Source organism: Mesocricetus auratus, unplaced genomic scaffold (assembly GCF_017639785.1).
Source record: "Mesocricetus auratus isolate SY011 unplaced genomic scaffold, BCM_Maur_2.0 Super-Scaffold_100009, whole genome shotgun sequence".
NCBI classification, from domain to species: domain Eukaryota; kingdom Metazoa; phylum Chordata; class Mammalia; order Rodentia; family Cricetidae; genus Mesocricetus; species Mesocricetus auratus.
In genome coordinates this window covers 75627522-75654324 of record NW_024429193.1, presented here as the reverse complement: position 1 = coordinate 75654324, position 26803 = coordinate 75627522, and the positions used below count along the sequence as shown (strand labels likewise).

The 26803-nt window shown below is 47.1% G+C and overlaps 1 protein-coding gene across 6 annotated transcripts in view; it reads right to left on the bottom strand.

Annotated features, from left to right (window-relative positions):
- Positions 1-26803, bottom strand: part of Fnip2 (folliculin interacting protein 2) — a 103626-nt gene that overhangs the window by 9871 nt on the left and 66952 nt on the right. For all 6 annotated transcript variants that reach the window (XM_021230669.2, XM_040752621.1, XM_040752622.1 and 3 more), the window contains 7 exons: positions 22882-23083; positions 22150-22238; positions 19322-19468; positions 19035-19204; positions 10153-11479; positions 9025-9181; positions 1519-1719 (listed from right to left, as the gene is read on the bottom strand). In XM_021230669.2, the coding sequence (XP_021086328.1) occupies positions 1519-1719; positions 9025-9181; positions 10153-11479; positions 19035-19204; positions 19322-19468; positions 22150-22238; positions 22882-23083 (2293 nt within the window). The remainder of the gene's footprint in view (positions 1-1518; positions 1720-9024; positions 9182-10152; positions 11480-19034; positions 19205-19321; positions 19469-22149; positions 22239-22881; positions 23084-26803) is intronic.

The window sequence follows — 26803 nt, the reverse complement described above, 5'->3', positions numbered from 1 at the left end:
TCTGTCACTGACACACACCAATAATACCTGTTTACTGATGACTTGTAACACCCACCACTATTCCAAGTGTTTCACATTAATTAATTTTCCTAAGCATGTGAAGCAGATCCCCCCCCCCCCCAAGATGGTTTCCCTGTGTAGCTCCAGCTGTCCTGGAACTCACTCTGTAGACCAGGCTGGCCTTGAACTCACAGAGATCCACCTGCCTCTGCCTCCTGAATGCTAGGATTAAAGGTGTTCACCACCATCGTCCAGCCTGAAGCAGATTATATTTTTCCTCCAGATGTATAGATAGGGAAATGAGGCCCAGAGAGGTTACACGGCTCATAAACAGAACTTGAATTGCCCCTCGTGCCCACGTACTGACCACGAATCTGTATGCAGAGTGGCTTTTACGGCCTCCTGTGCTGGTGTGGCACGCTGTCAGCTTGAAAAGCAGCAGTGTCTCCTCTCTGGTTCTCAGAGCGTCCTCACAACATGCCTGTGCTGATTTCCTGCTGCAAACAGGAAGCCCACGCTTCAGGGACACCCCCAATTGCCCATCACACAACGAGCAACGGCCAAGTGGAACCCAGGGGTGTTGCAGGGTCTTCCTCCTCTACTACACGGCCGCAGCGTTCACAACCAGCCCTCCGAGCTCCCACATCAGTCTTGACCATGCAGAAGGTGCTGAGACTGAGGATCTGGCCGCAAGAATAAAGACAGATGGCCAGTGAACTGGCCATCAGTGTATTCACTGATACTCAGCTTCCAGCTTTGCTGTGAAACGGCTGTGTGACTGACAGAAATCTGAACTCAGACTTGGCTGCAAAGAGCAACCCTGCACAGGCGGGAAGGAAGCAGGAAGAGCAGGCCCGTTCGTGTAGCGTGTGTCCCCAAGGCCGGCACACTAGGCTGCTTAGTTACACGCCTTTCATTCCTCTCCCTGCCGAACCTTCCTTTCTCACTTTCCCAATACACTTCCTCTTCCGACCTCTCTGTACATCACCAGGTGTGCCAATTGGTTGTGTGTATTCCACTGACTAGGGGAGAGCTGCCAATCATTTCTTAGGACTCTCTAGGTTGTTCTTAGTTTCTATTTAAAATGCTGCAAAAGTGATCATAAAATCTCACCTAGAAAGGGGCAACTGATGCCATGTGATAAGCTCTTTAAATGTACTCTGTTTGGAACTGCCCCAGTTCACCTGTGATGGACGTAAGGCTGCTCACAAACAGAAGAAACAATTCCCTCAGCAACTGGCCTGCCTCAGATCCATCTAAAAGTTCTCCAATGTGGGATTTTAAATTTCCTTTTCTAAAAATTTTAAATTTTACTTTTCCTTACTGCCTGCCCTTTCAGCTGGCACTGTCCAACGTGCCATCAAAGCTTTACCTAGTCTGCGGCTTTGATGATGCATGCTCCATTTTCCTTAATGCTGACCTTCCATATATTAAAAAAATGATATTTATAGCCAAAACAGCAAATAAAAGCCATCTGCTAATTACACGGTTTTTTGATGGTAAAGAGCAAATACTCACGAAGTCGGCAGGCAGGTGAAGCTTATAGAGCTGTAAAATGGACTGAAGCAAACAGGACACCTGATTAGAGACCAAGACGTCCTGGCCTAGCTTCATGGTGTCCATCACTTTCCTCTGGCTCGTGGCCACTTGGACAGTCCATTTGTCCGTGTCTGCAATGATACAGACGGCTTCGGCTATGGGCTCGTCGAGCACTGGATGCTGAGGGAGAGAGGCAGAGGGTCAGCATTCTGCAGCTCAGAATGGACAGGGTGTTTTGTGTGGCCTCAGAAGATGAAGACGAGCACTGTACAAGTGTGGAGCTTCCCTGGCACCCAGAAAGGCGTGTCACCAAACCAGCACTTAAACTCATGAGCCAGGAGCTGTGAGAAGGCTCAGAGGGTAGAGCTCTTGACAACCCAGCCTCAGTCCCCGGGATCCACATGGAAGGAGAAACTGTCAAGTTGTCCTCTGATCTGCAACTGTGCTGTGGTGTGTGCGTGTACACACACACCAAGCTACCAGTTCCTGAAGGGCATAGCTTTAATGTAACTGTGGTTACACACACCAATCATTTCTAATAATCTACTGTAACCAGGCCGAGGACTTATTGATCTAGATGAGTCCAAAAGGTCAGTGTGGCTAATGAGACATATGCTTAAAATCTAAGAGACTTTACAATAAACTGCATCGTAGAGAAGCATCTGTAATGAGTTATCTCAGTTGTCAACTTGATGAGATTTAGAGCATGCTCGTCAGAGGCTGTAGGCAGTAGCTTCCCTGTCCACAGCTGCTCTCGAATGCTGGGCCACTAGCTCTTACAACTTAACCCATCTCTGTTAACCCATGTGCCGCCCCGAGGCTCAGGGCCTTTACCTCTATCCCATTTTGTGTGTCCTCATCTGGCTGGCCATGCCTCTGACTCTGCCCTTCTTCATCCCATCATTCTCAGTTTGGCTTTCCCACTGAACCTTACCCTGCTCAACTACTGGCCACTCAGCTTGCTTATTAAACCAATTACAGAGACAAACCTTCACAGTGTACAAAAGGATTTTCCACAGCAAGGGGTTGTCTTGATTGGGACACTTGAGGTAGGAAAGCTAGCTCATGATGGGTGGCACCATTCCCTAGGCTGGAATTCTGGACAATATAAAAAGGATAAATTGAGCTGAGTTCAAGTATTCACTAGCCTCTGCTGCTTGTCCACAGATACAATGTGACCAGCTGTACCAAGGCTCCTGCTGCTGTGGCTTGGCTGCAATGACAGACTGTAATCCATCCTTGCAGTGAGCCAAAATAAACCCTTCTGATGGGTGATGTTCTTCTGCATATGTTTCTCTTATTTGGTTGATGAATAGGGGACTCCTCCAAGACAGCCTCCTTTCTAACCTGTTGACTTCAGGCTGCTGCTGGCCGGGTGCACTTAACACCAGGCACTACTTAAGGAATGATTTCTTGTCTGATGGGACAGGCTGTTCTTTTGAAGTCTAGCTGGTTGGTTGCCCACATGGGTTAATTAGTATTCACGAGCATGTATCACATCCACGCTTTCAGCAAAGCCCCTTATCTGTGCTACTGACTCCTGTGTGATATTTCTGGAGTCAATCTGTTGCTACTCTTAAAATTAAATGGAACAGGCTGCTATATCCAACTGTTATTTATAGATTAGTCTGCAAAACGCCTGAAGCCTAGATCACTATTTTGTTTTGTTTTGTTTTTTTAGGCTAAAATATGATGTGAATTTTGGTCCTGACGACCTTAGCTCATACAGTGGGAGATGCCAGCCTGCTCCTTGTGACATGACAAAGGGCAAATTTATGTTCAGGCTCAGCTCAGTCATGTCTAGCAGGTTCTTTCAGCGACTCACCCACAGCCAAGCGAGAGTGTTAAGGACACTTGCACATCTTTCTAAACTCTTGATAGTAATTCTGCTTCAACTAAAATAATGGTATCTACCTGTTAGCAACACCTTGTACTGCTTTACGGCTTACAAGGCACTTTCCCGTTTGTCTGTCTGCTGTTGTTTTGTTTTTCCTGACAGGGTTTCTCTGTGTAGTCCTGGCTGTCCTGGAACTCACTCTGTAGACCAGGCTGCCTTGAACTCACAGAGATCCGCCTGTCTTTGCCTCCTGAGTGTTGGGATTAAAGGCAGGCACCACCATTGCTCCACCCACATTTCCTGTTTTATTAGTTAACATTTACTGGGAATGTACACTTAGTAGTGTGCCAGGCACTGTGCTCAACACTTTATACGGATCATAGAATTTTCAAATTCAAATGACATTGGTACGGTTTATTTTATAGAATAGAAACTTCCCCCAAAGGCCACAAACCCATTAAGAGCTATGAATTACAAATTGAATACCCCGATATTAACCCATACACATATGAACACCTGTTTTTTGACAAAGAAGCTAAAATTATACAATGGAAAAAAGAAAGCATCTTCAACAAATAGTGCTGGCATACCTGGATGCTGGCATGTAGAAGACTGCAGATAGATCCATGTCTATTGCCATGCACAAAACTTAAGTCCAGCCGGGCAGTGGTGGCGCACACCTTTAATCCCAGCACTCGGGAGGCAGAGGCAGGCGGATCTCTGTGAGTTCGAGGCCAGGCTGGACCGACAGCCTCCAAAACAATACAAAGAAACCCTGTCTCGTAAAAACCAAAACAAACAAACAAACAAACAAAAAACTTAAGTCCAAATGGATCAAAGACCTCAACATCAATCCAGCCACACTGAATCTCTTAGAAGAGAAAATGGGTGGTACCCTTGAACAAATTGGTACAGGAGACTGCTTCTTGAACATAACACCAGTATCACAGTCACTGAGATCAACAATTAATAAATGGGACCTCCTGAAACTGAGAAGCTTCTGTAAGGCAAAGGACACAGTCAACAAAACAAAAAGGCAGCCCATAAAATGGGAAAAGATATTCACTGATCCCACATCTGACAGAGGGCTGATCTCCAAAATTTACAAAGAACTCAAGAAGCAAGCCTCCAAAACACCAAAGGATCCAATTAAAAAGTGGGGTACAGAACTAAATAGAGAACTCTCAATAGAGAAGTCTAAAATGGCTGAGAGACACTTGAGAAAGTGCTCAACATCCCTAGCCATCCAGGAAATGCAAATCAAAACAACTCTGAGATACCATCTTACTCCTGTCAGAAAGGCTAAAATCAAAAGCATTAATGACAGTTTATGCTGGAGAGGATGTGGAGAGAGGGGAACACTCCTCCACTGCTGGTGGGAGTGCCAACTCGTGCAGCCACTTTGGAAATCAGTATGGCGATTCCTCAGAAACATGGGAATAAACCTACCACAAGACCCAGCAATTCTACTCTTAGGCATATATCCAAAAGATGCACATTCATAAAACAAGGATGTCTGTTCCACTATGTTCATAGCAGCATTATTTGTAATAGCCAGAACCTGGAAGCAACCTAGATGCCTCTCAACTGAAGAGTGGATAGAGAAAATGTGGTACATTTACACAATGGAGTGCTATTCAGCAGAAAAAAACAATGGAATCTTGAAATTTGCAGGCAAATGGATGGTGCTAGAAGAAACCATCCTGAGTGAAATAAACCAGTCACAAAAAGACAAACATGGTATGTTCTCTCTTACATGAATTTTAGACATGGATCAGTGGAGTACCAGCATACAATCCCACTGCCAGAGAGTGTGGGAAACAGAACCGTCATTCAGTGACTGACGGAAGCAGAGGCAGACACCCACAGCTAAACACTGAACTGAAATCCTGGAACCCAGTGACAGAGAGGGAGGACTGATGAGCAAAGGGGTCAAGACTGGGATGGTTTAACCCACAGAAATAGCTGACCTGAACAAGGTGGAGCTCTTGGAACCCAGACTGATGGCTGGGAGGACAGCATGGGACTGATCCAGACCCCCTGAATGTGGGTGTCAGTGAGGAGGCCTAGGCAATCTATGGGGCCTTGGGTAGTATTTATCCCGAGCATAAAATGGACTTTAAGTGCCCATCCCACAATGAGGGATGCTCTCTCAGCCTGGACTCTTGAGGGAGGGCCTAGGCCCTGCCCTGGATGAAATGACAGACTCTGGAGATCCTCCATTGGATTGGGGATTGGGTGGGGGACTGGGAGACCTGATTGGAGGGGGGCAGGGGAGGAGGAGAGGGAGAGGGAGCTGGGATTGACATGTGAAGCAAGCTTGTTTCTAATTTAAATTTTTAAAAAATGAAGAAAAAAAAAAGAGCTATGACTCAAACCTAGGTTGCCTCTTTGGAGGCTGAACTTGTCACATGCAGGCCAGAGGTCAAACTTGGGTGTTGTTCCCTGTGTACGGTCGTCTTGTTTTCTGAGATAGGTGCTCTCACAAGGACCTTACTAATGAGGCTGCGCTTGGCTGGCAGTGAGTGAGCTACAGGAATCCCCCTGCCTCTGTCTCCCCAGTACCAGATTATGGATACACGCTACTGCACCCAGCGTTTCTGCATGGGCCCTGGAGACTGAACGAATCCTCGTGCTCTTTCCAACTGAGGTAGCACCCCAAGCTGGGAAGCAAACTCTGCACCTCTGCATTATACCTTCCCTGTTCCCGCGTCCTTCAAAGTCTCCTTCAAAGTCTCCGTGAGCAGCGACACCAGGACCCACACCCCGGCCACTGCTGATGTTGTCTAATGCCTGCCTCTGACCCCAGTTCAGTCACTAACACTGCCCAGCTGGCGACAGCAGTCGCCGGCAGACAGGACGCAGAAGAGAGACCGCTTGAGGGCCACAGGACAAGAGCAGCGGTGCTGGCTGTGTATCTGCACGAAGGAAGACAAGGACAAGCTCACACGCAGTTCCGGTGACAGACTGAAAAAGAGCACACGGTAAACAGCCAGAGAAAACCTGAGTCTTAGTATGTGAGAGGCAGTAGAAGCCATGAAAAGAAAGAGCAAAAGGCCTCTTTCATAAGAGACCAATGATAGGTTTCCTATACCCTGGTGCAGCTAGGCTGACAAAAAGAGCAAAAGGACGCTCTTGATGTTGAATGTTCTAGAAAGACAGCCCCTTGTTCTCTGAAGGAAACTAGTCTACTGTAGTTATACAATGTACATTAATGAAGCCAGACTATAATCTAAGCCATGCATAAAATCTAAAAAAAAAAAAAAAGATCAATAACCTACATCAATTCCTTTAAAAAATGTTATTCAAAATCTTTCTTTAAAAGGAATTGTGAGTTTCAAAGTCTGGCGTGAGACCGAATTATTTATATCCCTCAAAACAGGTTGGGAAAGCAAGTGGTGCCAAGTGATTTACCCCACTGCTCTGCCACAGGTTCTCAGCCCCCACAGGCCATCGCTCTCCCATCTCTGCTGCTTTTCCTGTTCTCAGCTTTGAAACCACTGTCCTGCCGGGCGGTGAGGGCGCACGCCTTAAATCCCAGCACTCGGGAGGCAGAGGCAGGCGGATCTCTGTGAGCTTAAGGTCAGCCTGGTCTACACAGTACGCTCCAGGCCAGCCAAAGTGAACTCCTGTCTCAAACAAATAAGCAAATACAAACAAAAGCAAAACTCACCGTGAATGTGTCGAGTGAAATTGGAAGTCCACTAATGTCTTATTGCGAAGTTATTAAATTTTGAAGATATTCTATGAGCCCTTCACAATTTCCTATTAACACTATGCACATGGTTACATTTTGTATATGCCCGTATCATATGATGTGTCATTATGTCTAATAACATTCAACCTCTCAAGATGACGTTATGATTTAAAGAAACAAGAGCTGCTACAGTGTAAAAATACTATTTTTAAAGGGAAGAAAATAAAACATGGAAAAAATTTAAGGGGAATGATAGTGTAGACATGGCTTTTTTCTCAAATATAAGAATTATAGAGCCAGATGGTTACAATGACACTGTAATATTGAGAGACTAGAAACTGATGATCTAAAAAATGCCAAACTTTCATGAGTTGTGTGTCACAGATAAGTTTGAGGGGATCATCAACTAGGAGGCTGCTTTTCCACGGTGGTTAGTAGGGGCACTTTTGGGAAAAATAGTGCGGCACCTGGTAAGACCAATGTCACTGAGGCCAACCTCACTGGCTGCTACAGTCTCCTGGGTCTGTCAGAAGCAGAACTCTGGTTTGGTAGAGAAAGGGTACAAGGAGGTGAGGCCACAGCCTTGGGAATCAAACCAGCAGCGCTCTGCACACATGGATAAGAGCGGGAGGCAGTGCCCCAAAGAACAGGGTCCATTCGTGCCCCAACACATGCTGAACACACAAAGCCCACGTACCCGAGGGCCGTGCAGAAAGAGGATTTGATGCAATGAGGGCCCCGTGCTATGGGATGAATGGACGGATGGCGCAATCTCTGACATGATCAAGAGCAAGCGTGCAGTATCTGTGCTGAGCATGAAAAATTGTGTAAGCTACCTACAGACAACAGCAACGTCACAGTTTTATTCCAGGACTACTCTGGTGAGGGGTGGTGTCTGTCTGATCGCAAAGTGCATGGGGCTAGGCATAGCTGAGCAAGCACACGTATGGTGGATGGGTCCCGCCCAGCACCCAGGACCGTATTCTTCATCCCTTTGCCTCTATGGGATGCGGGATCGTGACCTCTGCTTCCCATCTGGGCTCTTCTTCCTATCCTTAGCCTGTTGAGCCTGTCTGCTGTGTGTGTCCGGGTAGATGGTCAAGGCCAAAGTAACGTACAGTGCGCCTTTCCTAGTTTTAAAAAGTCTTCCCCCAAATAAACGGAAAGTGTGCAAGGGAGATTATAAGCCAGGTTCCAGTAATCTTAATGCAACAAGGATTCTTCCTATTGCACAAGATACGTATGTTTCTAATTGCGAAACATCTATGTTTGCACATCTGCTGACTAGCAGCTCAATTAAAAACAGGTCCATCGGATTGACAGTTTCTGTAAGTGCTCAGCTCCTGTCGTGCTGCAGATAACAGAAAAGCACCCAGCAGTAGTTACAGGCAATTTTCCAGGAATACCTGTAAATCTTTCTACAGCCACCTCCTCCCGGCTACCAAAGTGAGCTCAGTGACAATCAGTTAAGAAATTGCTTTTAGGAACCTGCAAGGTTTGAAATAATAAGCAAGCCGCACACAACCACTCTCTGGTCTCCCTTCTGAAGGCCTGTAATTGTCACTCACCATTTGTGCCATCCATCGGTTTGCCAGGCCAGCCCAGAGCCAACCACCCCTCCTTTGCTCTCCTCCCCAGCCTGTTCTGACCCCAGGAGGCTGAGCTCTATGGGAAATGGGGAGCACCTGCCTTAGCTGTGCCCTTGCCCTGCAGAGAACTAGCAGCCAGATGCCCCGCCTTCCGCACTGCCCCCAGACAGGCAGTCCCTCCTGACCCAGGACTCTGCTGCTCAGCTCTGCTTTCCCCTTGCTGAGCCTGGCCCAGGTATGCTCACAGACCCCGGAATCTCAGTCACGCCTCCTAGGCTGTCGCTCTGCCTTCACAGATGCTTCCAGCGCAAACTGGAGAACCTGTCGCTGGCCATGCATCGGCTCTACACTGGGTCACTTACATGCACCGTGTGGGCCAGGTCCGCTGCCAGACACTGCCTCAGCTTCTCGTCGCTGCTGGTCCCGTGCAGCACCAAGTCGGGCATATACGTAGCGCAGTAACCCGCCAGAAGCGAGCGGGCGAAATTTCTCACGTTCGGCTTGCTGGTGCTCTGAGACCTAGAACAACATTCGAGCTATCAAACGCACAGTTAAAGGTACTCAGTTGTTTTACAGTGGAAACAAAACCGCCAACGGTACAAGAAGATACAATAGTTTCCTGTAGCCACATCAGCGTCCGTAAGGAGATAGTGAGTGTAAGAGGGGTTGGGGGAGAAAAGGAAGCATTTTTACTAAAACAGAAGCCTGGAAAAAAATATATACTATTCCTATGGCTGGTTAAAACTTCATCCTTAGCCAGGTGCGCGTGGAGGTGCGTGTCCTCGGGGTAAGGCCAGCCTAGGCTACACAGTGAGACCTTGTCTAAAAAACCTAGGGATCTGCTCTCACTCCTCACACCCGAAACATCCACCCGAAAGTCCATGTCAGAAGAGCGAAAGAGGAGGCTGGGGCCGCGGTGCCCGGAGCACGGCTTTATGAATCTGACCCTGTCCACCACGGTGAGGACAAAAGAAGGATCTTTTAATTGCAACTTTCAGTCATCACAGGCCAAAGAGCCAACCTGATGGAGCACTAAAGATTATGAGCCTCATGGTGGGTGTGACCTATCACCTTGGAAGCAAGACACCCAAGCCAACTGTACAAATTACACACATACACCACCAGGTGGAACTCCTCCTTGATACTGTGACTCCTGTGGCCCTTCACACTCGCGCACACGCACGTGTGCGCGCACACACACACACACACACACACACATGGATGTACACACGCCCCCAATGTCTCAAGAGCTGCAAAGACAACCAGTCCTCTGTCCAAGAACATAGCTGCACGAAGACCGTTGAGTATCCCTGGAAACCACACAGGCTGGAAACCCCTGGAATGCAACTGGTGATAGCTCTAATATTTAAGAGAGAAATACCCGTGTTACATATAAAGTGGCCGTGGGTTACATATAAAGCGGCCGTGGGTAGCTACCGTTTTCGTAACGTCAGGCTGGCAACATACGCCGCTGCCCCATGCAGTGTTACCTTGGCAGAGGCAGCTCCACCTCCAAGGACCCTTCAGTCCTGTCACAACTGGGACCGAGGTCCAGCAGGGCTAAAGCACATGCTTCGTCATCGCTGTCTCCGAGAGCGCTGTCCAAGCTTTCGTTCCTGGGAATGTCTCCCTCCATCCTCAAGTGGACCTTACCACCGGCGTCCCCACGGGGGACATCTGCAGCACCCGGCAGGCCACCCTGCTGTCTACATGTGTTTACAGGCTGTCTTTTCCCGCCTCTTAACTGCAAGTCTCCAGGGTGTTTCAGCAGTCTCTGGTCACCGCCTGCCGCACAGCTGGAAGGTGCAAGGGGGCCATGGGCTTGGCTAAGTGGTCCCACAGCACATGCCACCGCATTGGCTTGGAGGCCTCTGTCCTCAGGGACACCTTCTCCCCCTGAGGACTGGTCCTGAGGAAGGGCAAGGTCCCTCTGAAGGTCAGCTCTGGAGGAACACCCGGAGCCCTGCTGGCCTTGAGTCGGGCCAGAGTCCAAGCTAGGCCTGGCAGAGGCACGAGTCCCACGGAGTCCACCACAGGCCTTTAACCGCTCCTCCATCTTTTTGGTGCGGCTTTCAAAGTCGGACTCTGGAGAGATGGAGCTCCCGATGTGGAACGTGACCTTTTCACCAGGAGGTCCTTCCTGGGGATGTCTGTCAGGGCAGGGCCAGGCTGCTGACCTGTCGGCTGCTTGCTTTAGCATCTCCCCGTGTAGCTCCTCGTGGACAGCTTGAGGGTCCGTCCTTACTCTTGCCCTGGGAACCTCACAGCCGGGAGGTCTTGAGGAGCCGTCCTGGGGCGCCTCTTGGTCATCCCGGCTGTCCTCACCGAACAGGCCTTGAGGTGCCCACGAACCGTCAGATTCTGCCTCCTGGGACCCCGTTCTGCTGGCCTCAGGATTCTGCTCTGGCTTCTTGCATCCTTTTCTTCTGTCAGGTGGGTGACCCAGCTCACCGGTGCCTGCGCCCTCCGGGACCTCAGCTACTCCGGCAGGCTCCGGGCGGCTCCTCTCAGGCGTCACTGGCGGGAGGATCGGCGGGACGAGAGCAGGCTCGTTTCGCTCGTTTCGCACCGTAACCACCACATACTCAGACTCCTCCACCTCTCCCTTTTCCAAGGCTGTCACAATCTTGCTCCCGTTTATGACCTGGTCATCCTCACTCTGATTCCCACTCCAGCTCAGCTGATTTTCTTGTAGCTCAGAGCAACGGAGGAAGTAGGTCAGAACGTAAAGGATGCGCTGGACCAAATCCTTCTGCTTCCCAATCACCACAGTGCGGGTCAGCCTCACCGGAGAGCCTATGGCTCCATAGAGATCACCTGCAGGGCAAAGACGGACAGAAGACAAAGTCCCCTGGTGTTAGCACTTATGGAAAATCTGCCCTCTACAAGAACAAAACCGGTCACTTGATCCCAAGCCTCCAATCACTTCTTGGGGCACCAGATATAAAACTGTGTTCCAGCTGCCCTGATACTGGACAGCAGGTCTGGAAGGCCTAACCAGCTGCAGCCTAGCATCCAGATGAGTACGGCAGGGCGTGGTGGCAGTACTGATGGACACAGAAGGCACTCCCTGGGCTCAGGTGGTTACCTGCTGGTGCAGGGGAAGCTGAAGCCATTGCTCTGCATAAATGACCAAATCAAGTAGAGATTATCTTGCAAATTATAAGAATTTCTATGCTGGGAGGTGGTGGCACATGCCTATAATCCCAGCACTCAGGAGGCAGAGGCAGGCTCCAAAGCTACACAGAGAAACCCAGTCTCCAAAAACCAAAAAGAAAAAGAAAAAGAAAAATTCCTTAGAAGAATACAGTAGGGAGTGCATCATGGGGGATGTGGGGAAAGCTCAATGGTTAGGAGCATAAGCTGCGCCTGTTGAGGACCTAAGTCCAATCCCCAGCACCCACATCCTCCCTGGGCCAGGCTTCTCTCAACTGTCTGAATTCTAGCAGGCCATCTTCTCATCTCCTCAGGCACCGGAACTCACACGCGCACACCCCCCGCACAGATAAACAAACACAAACACATGACTAAAAATAAGGAGGAGTCCTAGGATGGTGAGTCATCTTAGTGTAACGTGCAAATTCAAGAACTGTCAAACTGATAGGAAGGAAATTGATTAAAATTACTTAATGAGGTATTGTGTAGGCTTCTTAGTTCATGGATTTACTCTAAGTTAAGTCCGTTTGATATATAAGAAAAATTACCTTCTCATGAATAACAATTCTGTAAACTTTCTTTATTTCATATCATATAAAAAGTGTGCAGGACACAAAATATGTCTTCCTAGTTATCCTCCGGTGAGTGGTTAAAACGGGCTGATGAGCCAGTGTTGTGTTCACTGTGAAGATGACAGAGCACGTCAACTGTGCTCATGACCAGTGCATCCTATCATAGAACACTGATATAGAGGCTTACGAAAGGGAATATGGAACAGGAAGGATTCAATTGGGGGTCGGGAACAGAGGGCAGGGTAGAGGAGGGAGTAAGGGGAAAGATAACTAAAGATACTTTTTAAGAAAGCAGTATGGAGACAGGCAGTGGTGGTGCACACCTTTAGTCCCAGCACTGGGGAAGGTACAGACAAGAGGATCTCTGTGAGTTCCAGGCCAACCTGGTCTACCGAGTGAGTTCCAGAACAGCCTCCAAAGTTACAGAGATACCCTGTCTCAAAAAACAAACAAACACACAAACACACAAACAAACACACAAACAAAAAAAGAAAGTCACATGGAAACCAAATACTGTAGACTCTCACACACAAACACACACATACCTTAAAATGGAGTTACCTGTAACAGGGCAACAATGTTCCTATTAGATGCTTCAAGCTATCAAATAAAAAAAAATCACAGAGCCAAGAATGGCTTGTTTCTTTTGGAGTTGTTGCCTGATGCGGTCCTACAGATCCCCAAACATTGCCAATGCTCTTAGTTACACTAAGACCTTAGTGTTGAAGACACCACACAGGAAAACAAGCAGGTACCTACCTGGGAGCTTCCTCCCTACAGGCTGGCCTCACAGTGCTTGAAGGTGTTATGCATGCTGCTGGGGGGCGGGGTCACCAATCATATCCAGCTGTGACCTCTGTGAGCTACAGTACCGCCTGACTTGGGAAGACATGCCCACTGGTGCAACAGCAGCAAGAACATCACGGGGGTAACTAAACACCGTTTGCTTGGATTTAAGTCCTGTTCCACAGAATGAAATCCATACCCAGCACAATTATCATGCCAAGGAAGGACCTATGGCTGGACAGGTCACAGGCCTTGGGGAGAACCTACTAGTATGACTCTGCTAAATGGAAACAATATTTCTAATGGCTTACTGCATACCCATAGATTGATGCATCTCTCAAGCCTCATCCGAGAAGCTTGTACTTACAGTGGATGGTGATTTGCACAGGGATCTACAACTGGCTGGGAGACTGCAAAACACTCTGCCCTAAGCAGAACACACATACTGCACACACACCCCACACCTTCTCACAGATCTTTACAGAAGAGGGGACAAGGCACGTAAGAGGCAGGGGCGACTACAAGGAAACAGCGTCTTCTGGACACAGCAGGGCAGGCAGCTGCATACATGAACTCACAACAGTCTCCACAACATACGCAAAACTTGTGCAGACACAAGACAGACCAAATTCCAGCCTGGAAATGGGAACTGGGCATAAAATCCCATAGCTGAGGAGCTAGGGGCAACTGCTAGCTTCTGGGAAAAGGAGAGACAGTTTCTGAGTGTTGTCCTGGTTAAGCCGACCATACTCTAGGCCAAGACCACACACCCAAGGATATTTGGGCAACACAAATTGGTCTTGATGGGCTTTAAAAAATAAAATCAAATAATGTTTAAAAGGACACAGGGTTAGGTGGGTAGGGGGATGGATCTGGGGTAGGGAAGGTGACTACGAGCAAAACATGCCAAAACTCCCAAAGACCACATTTTAAAAAAATACTCATTACCGGGCTGGAGAGATGGCTCAGTGGTTAAGAGCACTGACTGCTCTTCCACAGGTCCTGAGTTCAATTCCCAGCAACCACATGGTGGCTCACAACCATCTGAAATGAGGTCTGGTGTCCTCTTCTGGCATGCAGGTAGAACACTGAATACATAATAAATAATAAAATCTTGAAAAAAAAATACTCATTACCTAACTACTAACTTATCAAGCTTGATCATTTCATTATGTGTGTTAATAAGACAGACAACCAACATCTACTGAATGGGTAGGCACTTAAAGATTATATCCTTATACAACCAAGCACTGGGAGGGACTAAAGAAATGGCCAGAAGGTTGAGAGCCATCAACACTGGAAGGGGTGTTACATAAACAGAGGAGACAGTGACAGTCACAAAGACGACTGTGGGAAGTCAGGACTCTGTTGAGGAATGCATCCGCAGTGAGAGGCAGGAAGCCACAGGTTAGAGAAAACTAAAATTAGTAGGCTGAGGCTGAGAGAAACATTGTGAGAATGGACAGGAAGTTCTCTCTAGGGAACCATAAGGATGTGTGTCCTTGGGAGAGTTTTCCCTAGTGTGCAGCTTCCAAGAACATTTAAAGGGCAGGACAGAAATAATAATACACAACTTCTCTATAAAAAGCCAAGACCAAGGGATTACAGAGCTTCAGCATCTAAGAAGTCACCCTAGACTTCAAAGTCGGAGCTCAGAAGTATGGTGAGATGCTACGGCTTGGTCTGAGAAAACTGCCCTGACCACAAGCTCATGTCACGACTTCCTTCTGATCCTGTCTCCCCACACTTCAGGACATCACAGTCACCTCGGCACTCAGGCGTTTCTATGGCCTCAGTGCTGCTGCTACTACGTGCAAGCTGGATCTATCTGGTGGTGTAGGCCTATGATCCTAGTTACTAGGGAAGCTGAGACAAGGGGATCGTGAGGTCCAAGCCAGCCTGGGCTACACAGTATGAAACAAATGAGCAACACACCCCACCTCCCCCCAAAAAATTACACAGATCTAAACAAACGTTAGCAGATGGCTTGAACCTTGTATATTTTGATATACCTTTTCAGTTAGTTTTCTAAGGGTTACAGCATCATGGCCTATGATTTTTCATGTAAAGGAAGTACAGAGAAAGACCTGCACGGGTCACGAAGGGTTATCCCTGTAGCTAGTGCACAGTAGCAAAACTAGAAGAGAAGCAAAGGAGGTTCCTTCCTCAGGAGAAGGGCGCAAAAATCTTCCAAAAGGGCAAAATTGGGAGTCTTTCAAAGAGAAGAGGTTCTATTTGTGAATGAAATGGATGAAGAGGGAGGAAGGCATGTTGCTAAGTCAGGGCTGGGGCACTTAGCAAGAGTGCTTACAGACCTGAGGACCTAGCTTCGTTTCCCAGCACCCATACAAGAAGCCAGGCATAGCCATGGGTGTCTGTACCCCAGCTGCGGGTGACAGAGCTCCAGCCTCAGTGAGAAAAATCCTTCTCTAGGGGACAAGGCAGAGGGAGACAGAAGAGGACACCTGACAAGCCTGATGCCCCTGCAACACATCTATACATACGTGCATGTGTACATCCACACATTATGTATGCATGCATGCACACTGCTGAATTAACAGTCATGAGAAGTAAAACTAGAAGATGGTTAGCATCAACATCAAGGTGGGCACCATTTTCTATGGGAGGAGGGAAAACAAGGTGTGAACTTTCTTGTTGTGGGATTAGATTTACAAGGATTCACCACCTTTTATTTTTTGGTCAGAAAATAATTGCTGCAAACAAAGGGCATTGCTCTGAAACACGTAAGCTTCACTGCAACCCTCTTGAAGAGTCAGCTGCCTGGCCTGTAAAGTGGAAAGTCTCATGTTTGTGATAGCCAAGCTCGTGGGTCATTTAATCCTTAGTCTCTGATGAAGAGCACATCTCATCAGGGCGAAGAAAAAGATAGCACACTGAAAACAGGTCAAGTTGGAGTACCCATTCTGAGGAGAAATAGAAAGAATGGAGAAAGATGTACACAGCCTGATGCCTGTGGGCCTCATCAAGCACCGTGATATGCACACAGTAGGGATTCTAGGGACAGGAGGCAGGGAGCCTGGAGCAGAGGATTCCCAAAAACTTAAAAAGTTCATGAATGACATAGGTCTGTACATTCAACATCAGTGAGCTCCAAGCAGGAAACTCCAAGGAAAAGTAGTCATGCTGCAGCTGAACTGTCAAAACCAAAGGCCCAAAGGGCGTCTTGGAGGCAGCAGGAGAAAACCTCGCTGCTCAAGCTATTTCTCACCTACAGCTAATTCTATGCAGAGACACCACATTCTAAAACTCACAATTTACAGACCGTCTATGCGAGTCATTCTGTTTCTATCCTACTATCCTGCTTAAACGCTTTCCTCGCCCGCAAATGGCTTCCACAGGCCAGTGGTGGAGAGAACCCTAAGTGGAAACCCTGCGCATGGCCCATGAGGACAAAGGCACAGATCACTGTGCTCTGCAGGGCAAGTCATTGAGTGTGAAGAGAGACAGTCGCTGAAAAATCACACGGGTGAGATGAGAAGTGTAGACTGTCCCCATGAGCTCTCAGTAAGATGCTGAAATCATTCAAGATAGAGTGCTTTCATTACTTAGGGAACTAGACTAAAATCGCATGTGCATCAACACTTAGTCCAGAGCTTACATTTTCCTGCCTACCCTGACACACAGAAAACAAATGAAATTTAGGTGCATCCTGTGACTAATCATGGAAATGCCTTCATCATTTGTGATAATGGAGACTCGATCGCTCACGCTTGTCTCTATGAGGCTGTCACATGCCTCCCTGTGCAAGGCTTCATTCCCTCCTCAAACTACTCTGATCAACACCAGACCTTGGAGGGACTCTCCTCAGGAAGAGAGAACTGAAGACCTTCAGTGGCATATATCTCCAGTGACAAGCAACGGACAAGCCCACAAGAAGGGATTTTTGCCTTGTTCTGCTGAACACAAGGAGTCAGCGGCTCCCGGTGAGCTCGGTCCCACAGGAGGAGCACTCCTGAGTTAGAATGCATTTATCTAATTAAATGCATGCGGTTTAATTACCACTATTTGAAAGTCGACTCTGCAGCGGGCTGCACTGCATTTCCTTAATATCCAGCCCAGTGCCCCTCAGGAGTAAATACTACACTTTGAAAAGAATGTCTTCCCGTCGAGACAGCGATGTGTGTCCTCAAGAGGAGCAGTACCCAACCCTGAGCGAGGTGGCAAGTTTTGAACTGCTCCTTTTATCAAGCACCAACGTATAAAGCACTGTATTTTTCATCTTTTATTCTTTTGTTGTTGAAACAATGCCTTGGTTAAATAGCCCAGCCTGGCCTACAACTCATAATCCTCCGGCCTCTGCCTCCCAGGTCCTGGGATTACAAGTCATGCGCAGTCTATCCCAGTCTAAAACGGTTTCACTCTCCATGAATTCTTTAATTTATTAAAAACATGCTTATTACTTACCCTATGAGACTTGTATCTTCTTCTGTGTCTCACAGGCAGAAGAACAAGAAAGTATTTTTACTGCTATAAAATCAGGACACCGGTAACAGGCAGGGGTGAGAATCTCACCAGTTAGTATGTGTATAAGGTACTAACAACACTGCCTGTGTCGTGGTGGCAGTTTTTGTTACAGTTACTGAAACACCTGTTTTCTAGGACTGGAGTGCTCTCCCCGGCCCACTGCTCTTCCTAAATTACCATTTGGAGATTCCTTCAAGTAAGCCTTCCTGGAAACCGTCACTCATCCCCTTTCTCCCTGCGTGTTTCAGCTAACAGCACGAACAGCAAAGGTGCTTTGTACAACTGATCACATCTCACAGCAAACACTGAGTCCTGGCCCCGACCCACGTGACAGGAGCAGAGTGCTTAGCCACACGCGAGGCCCGGGTACTGTCACTAACACACAGAAGGGAGAGGTACAGGAGAGCTAGGTGACTGCCTGCAGACGGAACCAAGTCCAAGGCTTCTGGCCCCAAGTCCACTCCCAGGACACCCTCACTCCCACATCCTTGAGTGCTCTTCTCCAAGCACGACAATGCTCTCAAGTGACCTGGTGAGGGCTCAGTTGGCCCTGTCCACCAGGCAGCTGACTACTGAGGCCCGAATGGCTGTGACTGGACTCTGAGTCCCAGCGCACGGGTAGGACAGAATGCCATGGAATCACACCTTGTCACTCTAATGCTCACTTAGAATGAGTCCCGGTGTGTCACACCCGTCTCACCTACGATGTGCTAGCTTCCTATACCATGCCTACACACAGGATGGAAGAAGAAATGCCATCAATCCCAAGGGCCGAGTGACAGAAGACACCAGATGCATGGTGTGGTCAGAAAGGTGTTGAGACTGGAGTGAGTCACTCTGGCCTGGTCTTGTCTTTCCCCAGCCACGCCATCCTACGGGCAGTGGTTCTCATTCCAGTTCCTTTGGTTTCCCCGGGAAGTCTGGCAGTGTCTGGAGACCTTTTGAAGGCTATAACTTTGGGCAGAGAGCAGTTGTCCTGGGATCTAGTGAATGGAGGTCAGGAGTATTGAACAACCTATAAGATATAAGGCAGCCCTCCCCTGCCCCATCACAACCCAACCACAAAGAATTACCTGGCCAATAGAACAGTTAAGAAAACCATGACAGGGTGAACAGCCTCTGTGAGATGGAGAACTCGGTTTACCTACACTGTCTCAAAAGAGCAAAAAAAAAAAAAAAAAAAAAGCTACCAGTAAGGGGAAGGGATGAGGGTTGTAACCTGTTAATTCAAATCTGTGGTCTGCTCTCATTCCTGCAAGAGACAATCCTTGAATGACACGGTTGGAAAGTCAGTACAAGCTATAATTTCCAGACCCTGCCCCCAACCACATTTCATCAGCTATATTCTCTGAACAGTCAAATTAGGTACTAACCCAGCTGTGCCCAGAGAGGGTTATATGGATGTGTTTTGGCCAGCATGTTCACCGACTGAGAGGTACGCTTCTCCGAGAAGGCTTTAATGGGAGGGTGATCCACAGGCATGACAGTTGGTACCCAGGCCAAGTGGTAAGTTAACACCGCAGTCAGTAAGGCAGCAAAGAACCTTGGAAAAACGGACAAAGGCACACCCAGATTAATCAAACACACGACAAGGCCATGTCCTGAGCGGAACACACACTGGCTCAGGGTCTGCCCAGAGTCTCCGTGGGGTTATGCTTACTGATTTTTGTTGACTTGCTCAATCAGAAGAATAAACTCCTTGAGAAAGCGCTGGCAGAGCTGGGTTTTCTCCAACGTGCTCGACATCATGGTAAGCCATACTGGTTCAGCTATCCTTGGAACAGAGTACAAGTTCCAGATAGTCCCTCTACAGGAAGAGAGAAGGGACAAACTGTCAAAGTTATTTTGGATACCTTAGTATCAAAGAATAAAGTTGAACATTGTAATTTGGATATAAGTACTCCTTAAGGAATTTAAAAGAAATTAACACAGGTTGGCAAGCTATGACTCACACAAATCTGATTTCTATCATTTTTGTACATAAAGTTTTATTGGAACACATAAATGGATGCTCATTTACTTACACATTATCTGTGAGTGCTTCTGCAGGACAATAGCAAAGTTGGGTAATGGTACAGAAACCCTTAAGAGAAAGGCGCACTCTCCCTAACATAAAAATATTCATTTAGCAATGTATGGGGATGGAGCTCAGTGATACAGCAGGTATCTATAATGCACATGGCTCTGGGCTTGATCCCAAGAACTATACACACAAAAAATTAAAAAGGTAAAAAAAAAAGATTCATAATGTCCTTCTCCCAGAATTTACAATCATCTTTAAAATTTATTTTTAAATCTATACATAAAAACCTATAGATACGCCGGGCGTTGGTGGCGCACGCCTTTAATCCCAGCACTTGGGAGGCAGAGGCAGGCGGATCTCTGTGAGTTCGAGGCCAGCCTGGTCTACAAGAGCTAGTTCCAGGACAGCCTCCAAAGCCACAGAGAAACCCTGTCTCGAAAAAACAACAACAAAAAATACACAGGACAGAGAAAGCACATGCTACACTGAAACCAGATTGCTGGTGACTCACGTCTACTGCTTTCTAGCTAATACACTGGCTTTCTAAATCAAGAGCCCAACTTGTTTTAGACAAAAGCGCACAAGGGCTCTTCTTCACTGTGGCATATGCCAACTCCTAATGCAGAAGCTTAGAGAGGTTGGGCAATGGGCACACGACATACACATTTAATGGCAAGGCGAGGGTGGGAATTCAGGTACGGCAGGCTCTGCCATATATAAGCCACATGGCTCACAAGTATGTTTCCAGAGTGTAAAAACTTACTCAGGCCCTCTGCTGTGTCAAAAATCAACCCAGTCCTGAATGAGTAACACAGACCTCTTCCAAATCAAGAGAGAAAGCAGCATATTTGGACTAGACTACGAAGTTGTGTGCCTAAAGGAATCAGGACAGAGCACAAATCTACCTTGGCAAGAACAGAAAACAAACAAACAAAAACTTCACACCTCAAAAGCTAGTAGTATTTACTGGGTTAAGAAGGTGTAACTCAGGGCTGGGTGGTAGTGGCGCACGCCTTTAATCCCAGCGCTAGGGAGGCAGAGGCAGGCACATCTCTATGAGTTCGAGGCCAGCCTGATCCTACATTGTGAGTTTCAGGACAGACAGAAATACATAGTGAGAACCTAACTAAAAAACAAAACAAAACAAAAACAAACAAGCAACTCTAAATATTAGTACATTATTTTGTCTGTTTCTGGAGGGCTCACTGTAAAATAAGTACAAGACTCTTCAGTGTACACAACCTCTGATTTTTTATTTTCAGGTTTTACCCCTAAAGTTTAGTGTTTTGATTAGATTGGCATCCAGACCCTCCATCACAAGCCAGCTTTGAGTGTGACCACAGCGAAGCCATATACAAACCTATTACTGTCCCTCCAAGGAGACAGCTTACTCATCATCTTCATGGCATTTCTCAAAATGAAACAACCTAGACAGTTTTTCTATAAACAGAGTTCAGAAAATGTGGTAATTTTTCTTCAAGCAGCACTGAGCTCACCAGCAAAAAAATGGTCTAACATTCTAGAAAATATAAATTTTTTTTTAACCCTCATCTCTACGGCTCATTTTACTCATTAATGGTTTTGCAGTAAGACCACATTCCCCATTGAGAGACTGACTGAGAAACTCAGATAAACACAGTGGAAGAAATCCTACACCTGGAGCAGACTACCTTGCTATCCATACTCTGGGCACAGGGGCTAAAGGAAACCAGTGTCCACAGATGATTAGTGGAGGCAGAGGTCAGTTAGAAACTGCTTACAGAGTCAGAGAAAGGGGGCCAGAAGATTCACTATTGGACCAGGGCACGGACCATAGGCACCTCATGTGCCCTAACTCTGCCCTGGCAGATGAGAGTCAGGTCTCCACGACATGCACACATTTTCTCCATGAGCTCTAGGGACAAGCAGCATTCCTGAACCCAAGTTTCAACATCTGTAAAAAGGGTTTGTACAAAGGCTTTGCCTTCACGTTTATGAGATAACAGACATAAGATTATGGAACTGACTTACAAGACATCCTTTAAAACTAGTTTTCAGTCCATTCTGATGAAAACAAGCCCATTAATCCAGGCATGGTAATGCATGCCTGAATCACAGCACACAGGAGACAGAGGCAGGTGGATCTCTATGAGTTTGAAGCCAGCTCAGTCTAGTAGGCAGTTCTAGGCCGGCCAGGACTACACTGTGAGGCCATATGTAAAAATAAACACAAGTCACAACAACAACCCCCCCCCCAATACAACAAGCAAGAAAAACTAATCCCACTAAGAACTGTCAGGCACAGTGAAGATTCCCCGGTGCTGTGTTACTCAATGTTTGGCTTTACTTAATCTGTCCTCATGGGTAGAGGCACTAAAATGACTAAAAATTGCCAGTCCCCTAATTCTTCTAAGAGATAGCCTCATGACAGCTGGCAATACTACTGCTCCTAGTTTCCTGCTGGATTTTCAAAGCTTGAACTCTACCTGAATTCTCCCAACGCTTCCATCAGACGGCTCACATAAAACTGGACACGGAGACTCGATTCTGCTATCTTCCTACAGGAGATCATGGCCTTCATGGGAGAGAGGGAGGCAAATTACTCTGAGAAGAAATCCCTTTATAACTGATCTGCTGGGGCTCGTTAACGAACAATGATGTTATAATAAATTTAAAACACCCACAGGAACGACGCTTCCCCTCACCAAGCAGAAGTGACTTCCTTCCCTGCAGCAACCAATGTCTGGTCTCCAGCCTTAAAAATCCTAAGGATCATCACTCCAGGGCATGTTCTGACTTCCTTATGCAGGCCATCTGACACACACATACATGTGCCATCTTTGGCTACAAATCTCTCCCCTGTTTGTCAGTAGGCTGCAATCTTACTACCTTTCATTTTCTAATTTAAGTGTTTGCTCAGAATGGATTTCACAGCCTCGCAAACACTGTAATTGCTCTACCTCTGAGCTGCGCCACTTCCCTCAGCTCTGCCCCTGAGCTGTGCCCTATCCTGTCCCTCACACACACTGTAAGCGCTCTGCCCCTGAGCCGCGCCCTTCCCTCAGCTCTGCCCCTGAGCCGCGCCCTTCCCTCAGCTCTGCCCCTGAGCCGCGCCCATCCCTCACACACTGTAAGCTCTCTACCCCTGAGCTGTACCCTATCCTGTCCCTCACACACACTGTAAGCGCTCTACCCCCGAGCTGCGCCCCGTCCCTTACCTTTTCAATGGCACTCTTCAGCCTGTTCATGTGAGATTCGAACAGGGGGAAATGGGAGAAAAAGAAGTCCTGGAAGTTCTGCTGTGCTGCCTCTCTCTCACACAAGGAAAAGATGATGCTGATGGCAATTTTCTTCCTTCTAACCATGGCTGGGTTAGAACTACAGGTTTCGTCAGCCAAGCTAAATGTCTCATCAGTTGACCTGAAAATTAAGTTTGAAAAGTGGCCACGTGTCAGTGAGTCCCCGAGGGTATGCTGTCTTGCCATGTGATGGCACTCAGGAAGCCAATGCAGAGGACTGAGGACTCAGCTGGTCACTCATCTACACAGATGCGTTGTCTTCTCACTCCTTTGTCATGAGAACCGGGGGTATGTCAGCTTACCATCAAAAGAAGTTCAAATGGAAGCCAATGGCAGCTGAGACGGTTTAAGTCTCATCCTTTCGACTGTATTTAGCTGGAGCGTGAGATACCAGTTCGATCAAAGCACAGGTTCTAGCTAGAGAGATGTTCGGGGCATGCGAGTGCTGGTTGTGCAGGCCTGAGGACCCGAGTTCCACCTGAAAGTCATAGAAGCTGGATGTGGCAGCACACACCAGCAATCCCAGCACGCCCGCTGTGAGATGGGAAGCAGGCACAGAAGACATGGTGGTGGGGCTCTCACAGGCCTATTGGCCTAGAACATGACGGACGCATGGAAGAAGCCAGAGAAGCCGCCTCGACCAGGTGGGAGGCAACAGGCGGCTCCCGAAAGCTGTCCGCTGACGTCACATGCTCTCTGGCACAGGCACACTTAGAGTATAAAATAACAGCGCAATAGGCCCTTGGTTTTTGGTGATGGGTAAGAGTGGATCAAAGACTGAGAAGACCAGTCCTGTGGAGTATTCTCTTTACACAGACATCAAGCTCCAACACTCACTAGCACCTTCCGCAAGGCTATAAAACCAGCAGATGAAGTTACTCCTCTAAATGCTCTGAGGAAGCCAAGTGATTAACCAACTGAGCACTCTGGGAAATCCACTAAGCAGAAAGGCTCAACTCTCTTCAGTTATAGTTAAGTTCTCAAAGAAGTTATGATCCTTTTGAGAGACTGCCTCTGTAATAAAAGAACTACAGAGCCGATAAATTCCTAATAAACATCCAATTTGTCTTAGGGATAATGCAATTATGGTTTAACCACAACTCTTATTTAAGTACTGTGAAAGCCAGCAGAGCTACCACACAAGAGTGAAAACAAGTTTGTTCTCCTACAAAAAGGCACCAAGGAAAAGGCCAGAGTCTACCGCAAACGAGTGTCGCTAGCCTGCCACACGACAGCATGCAACACGTGTCCTGTCACCGCCTATACCACCTTTTGCGGGCTCTGCACACAATCTAGAATATCCTGTAAGTTTTACACTGTCTAGATTTTACTAACAGTCGCACATCTGATGCTGCATGGCTAAAGCTCTGTTTAAAAGGGGAAAAAGCACCTTGCTCTCAGCTCTGAGGGATGCGTGTCTGCTTTTCTCGACATCCCTCAGATGGCAGCCCCTGATCTCTAGGTGTCTTGTAAATGTACCAAGTATCCAGCAAGCTACCCGCTCTTCTGAGAAACACTAGATCCCAACCACCAGAAAAGGCTCCAAGAATCACTCCGAATGTCACACAGTTTCACACAGGAAGTCTTTCTACTGTAAGTTTGTTTCTCTGCACTAGCTTATTTGGTCTGCATACAAAAAAAAAAATCTATCCAGGTGTGGTAGTACACATCTGTAATCTCATCCCAAGAGGCTGAGATAGACTGAGAGGGTAAGTTTTAACTCAAGTTCAAGGACAGATTGGGATAGTGAGACCCTGTTTAAAAAACACAGCAACAAAATATTCTTCTCAGCTACACTGCAAAGCTTCCCTCTTTGCTGAATGTTCTAAGACTCTTCTTTCCCAAAAGTAAACCGTTTGTATCATTTCACTCCATTCTAAGCCAAGGTGGTCTTTAGCAGTCCAACTGTGATCAACACTGGGCTCTATTTTATTCTTCTTCTCCATCTCCTCTACACAATGGTCATCTCAGCTGTCAGTTTAAGCACAGCAGAGAGTGCCACCTGCTGAACTGCTCTGAAACCTTCCTCACTGAACAGAAACTGGGTCTTACCCAAAACCGTGTATCTCTACTAAAGTCTAAAGGCACCGAGCTTCGGTCTGTATCCTGGATCAACTATCCAAACTGGAACAAACCAGGTCACAGAGAATTATCTTCTGAGTATGGTTCCACAATAAAGGGTGCTTGAGAATGTGCCAATGAACCGATTATGTAACCAGACACTTTTCATACCCTCTCCGTAGGACACCAGGTAAGCTGCACACGCTGTTTTATAAATACAGAAACAAGCAGTGCTTGCCTGGGGAACAGGATAGCTGTCACTGCCATGCTGGGCTGCAGGGTATCAGCAGTAACCAGACGTCCCCAGCCTGACCCGCCAGCTCCAGCTCATGCTGTCGCATGCCCTGTGATGGCTGCAGCGCCACAGGGGAGACCTGCAAGCACAGATCAGCCAGCATGCCCCAGGACACGGAAACCCATGGCTCCACACGTCGCTCTCTTCCACACAGAGAAATCGAGCAGAGGAGGCATGGTGGTCCATACTTTTAACCCCAGCACACGTGAGCAAGGCAGGAGGACCACTGAGTTACTGTGGGCTGCACAGCTAGACCCTACTTCACAAAAAAAAATTCAAATTGTGTTTTGTTACACTTAAGAATATATTTATATAAGTACTTACTTCAAAATCATAATTATTTAAAAACTATCATCATTTTAATACATATAGAAAAACTATAATGGATATCAGGACTGCTTAGCACAGTTATTGTCGAGGTCAGATTTGAACTGACATTGCACCTACGAAACATAATATGCTAAGTCTAAGAACATCCCACTGGAAACTTCCTTCAATTTACTAGTCAAAAGGCTTCTGAGGGGCATGTCTCCATGTCTGGCTCCTTTGGGATTTGGGTGGCTTTTCCTAAGGTATAAAATGCCCAAGCCTCCTCTATCCTCACAGATAGCAGAGCTCTTACCAGCTACAGGATGTGTAACACCCCCACCTAGGTGCCTAATACCACAGGCTTGCCATCTAACCCAATGAGTACAGCCAGCCTAAACGTAGTCACTATACCATGTCTAACAACCTGGAACTCTTAGGATAGACTTTTGATTTATTTATCTTAAAATTAAATTTTGCTTTTTTTCTTTAATATGGTCATATAGCCCTGGCTTACATAAAACTTGTACAGAATGCCCTTGAAGTCACAGAAATCTACCTGTCTCTGCCCCCTGAGTGCAAGAATTAACAGTGTGCACCACCATGCAGGGTAGCGGATTTTTTTTTAATTACTGTGTACTTCCTCTCAGAGCAGAAGCAGTGAGAGCTCCTCATGTCACTGTTTCCAGCATAAAAAGCAATCACTCAGCCAAGAGTGGTGGTGTGTACCTGTAACCCCAACATGCAGGTTCCAGGGCTGCAGAGTGGGGATGGCAGAGAGGGAGGAAACTCCTGAAAGGGAGTAACCAGCAGCAGAGGAAGCAAGTTACTGTACCCTCAACAGCATCTTCCTCCACAACAGGCCGAGATCTACAACCTAATCACTGTTTTCCCTTCCAGGATAGTCACAATAGCAGAGTGCAATATAAATGCTTAGAAAAAAAAAAAATCTTACAATGAATCAGGATACTGTTTTCTACCATACTAAATTATGACACAAAATGTTACTTTTATAATTCATAGTTTTGTTACTTATTATATGCCACTATTATATTTTAAGTTAAATATATAAAACATGAGCTTTGCTTTCTAGTACCTTTACTAGCATTCTTCTTGCCTTATGAAGTAGGGCCTGGAATTTTTGCTTTGCCCTGGTCCCTTAAACTGTGTAGCCAGTCC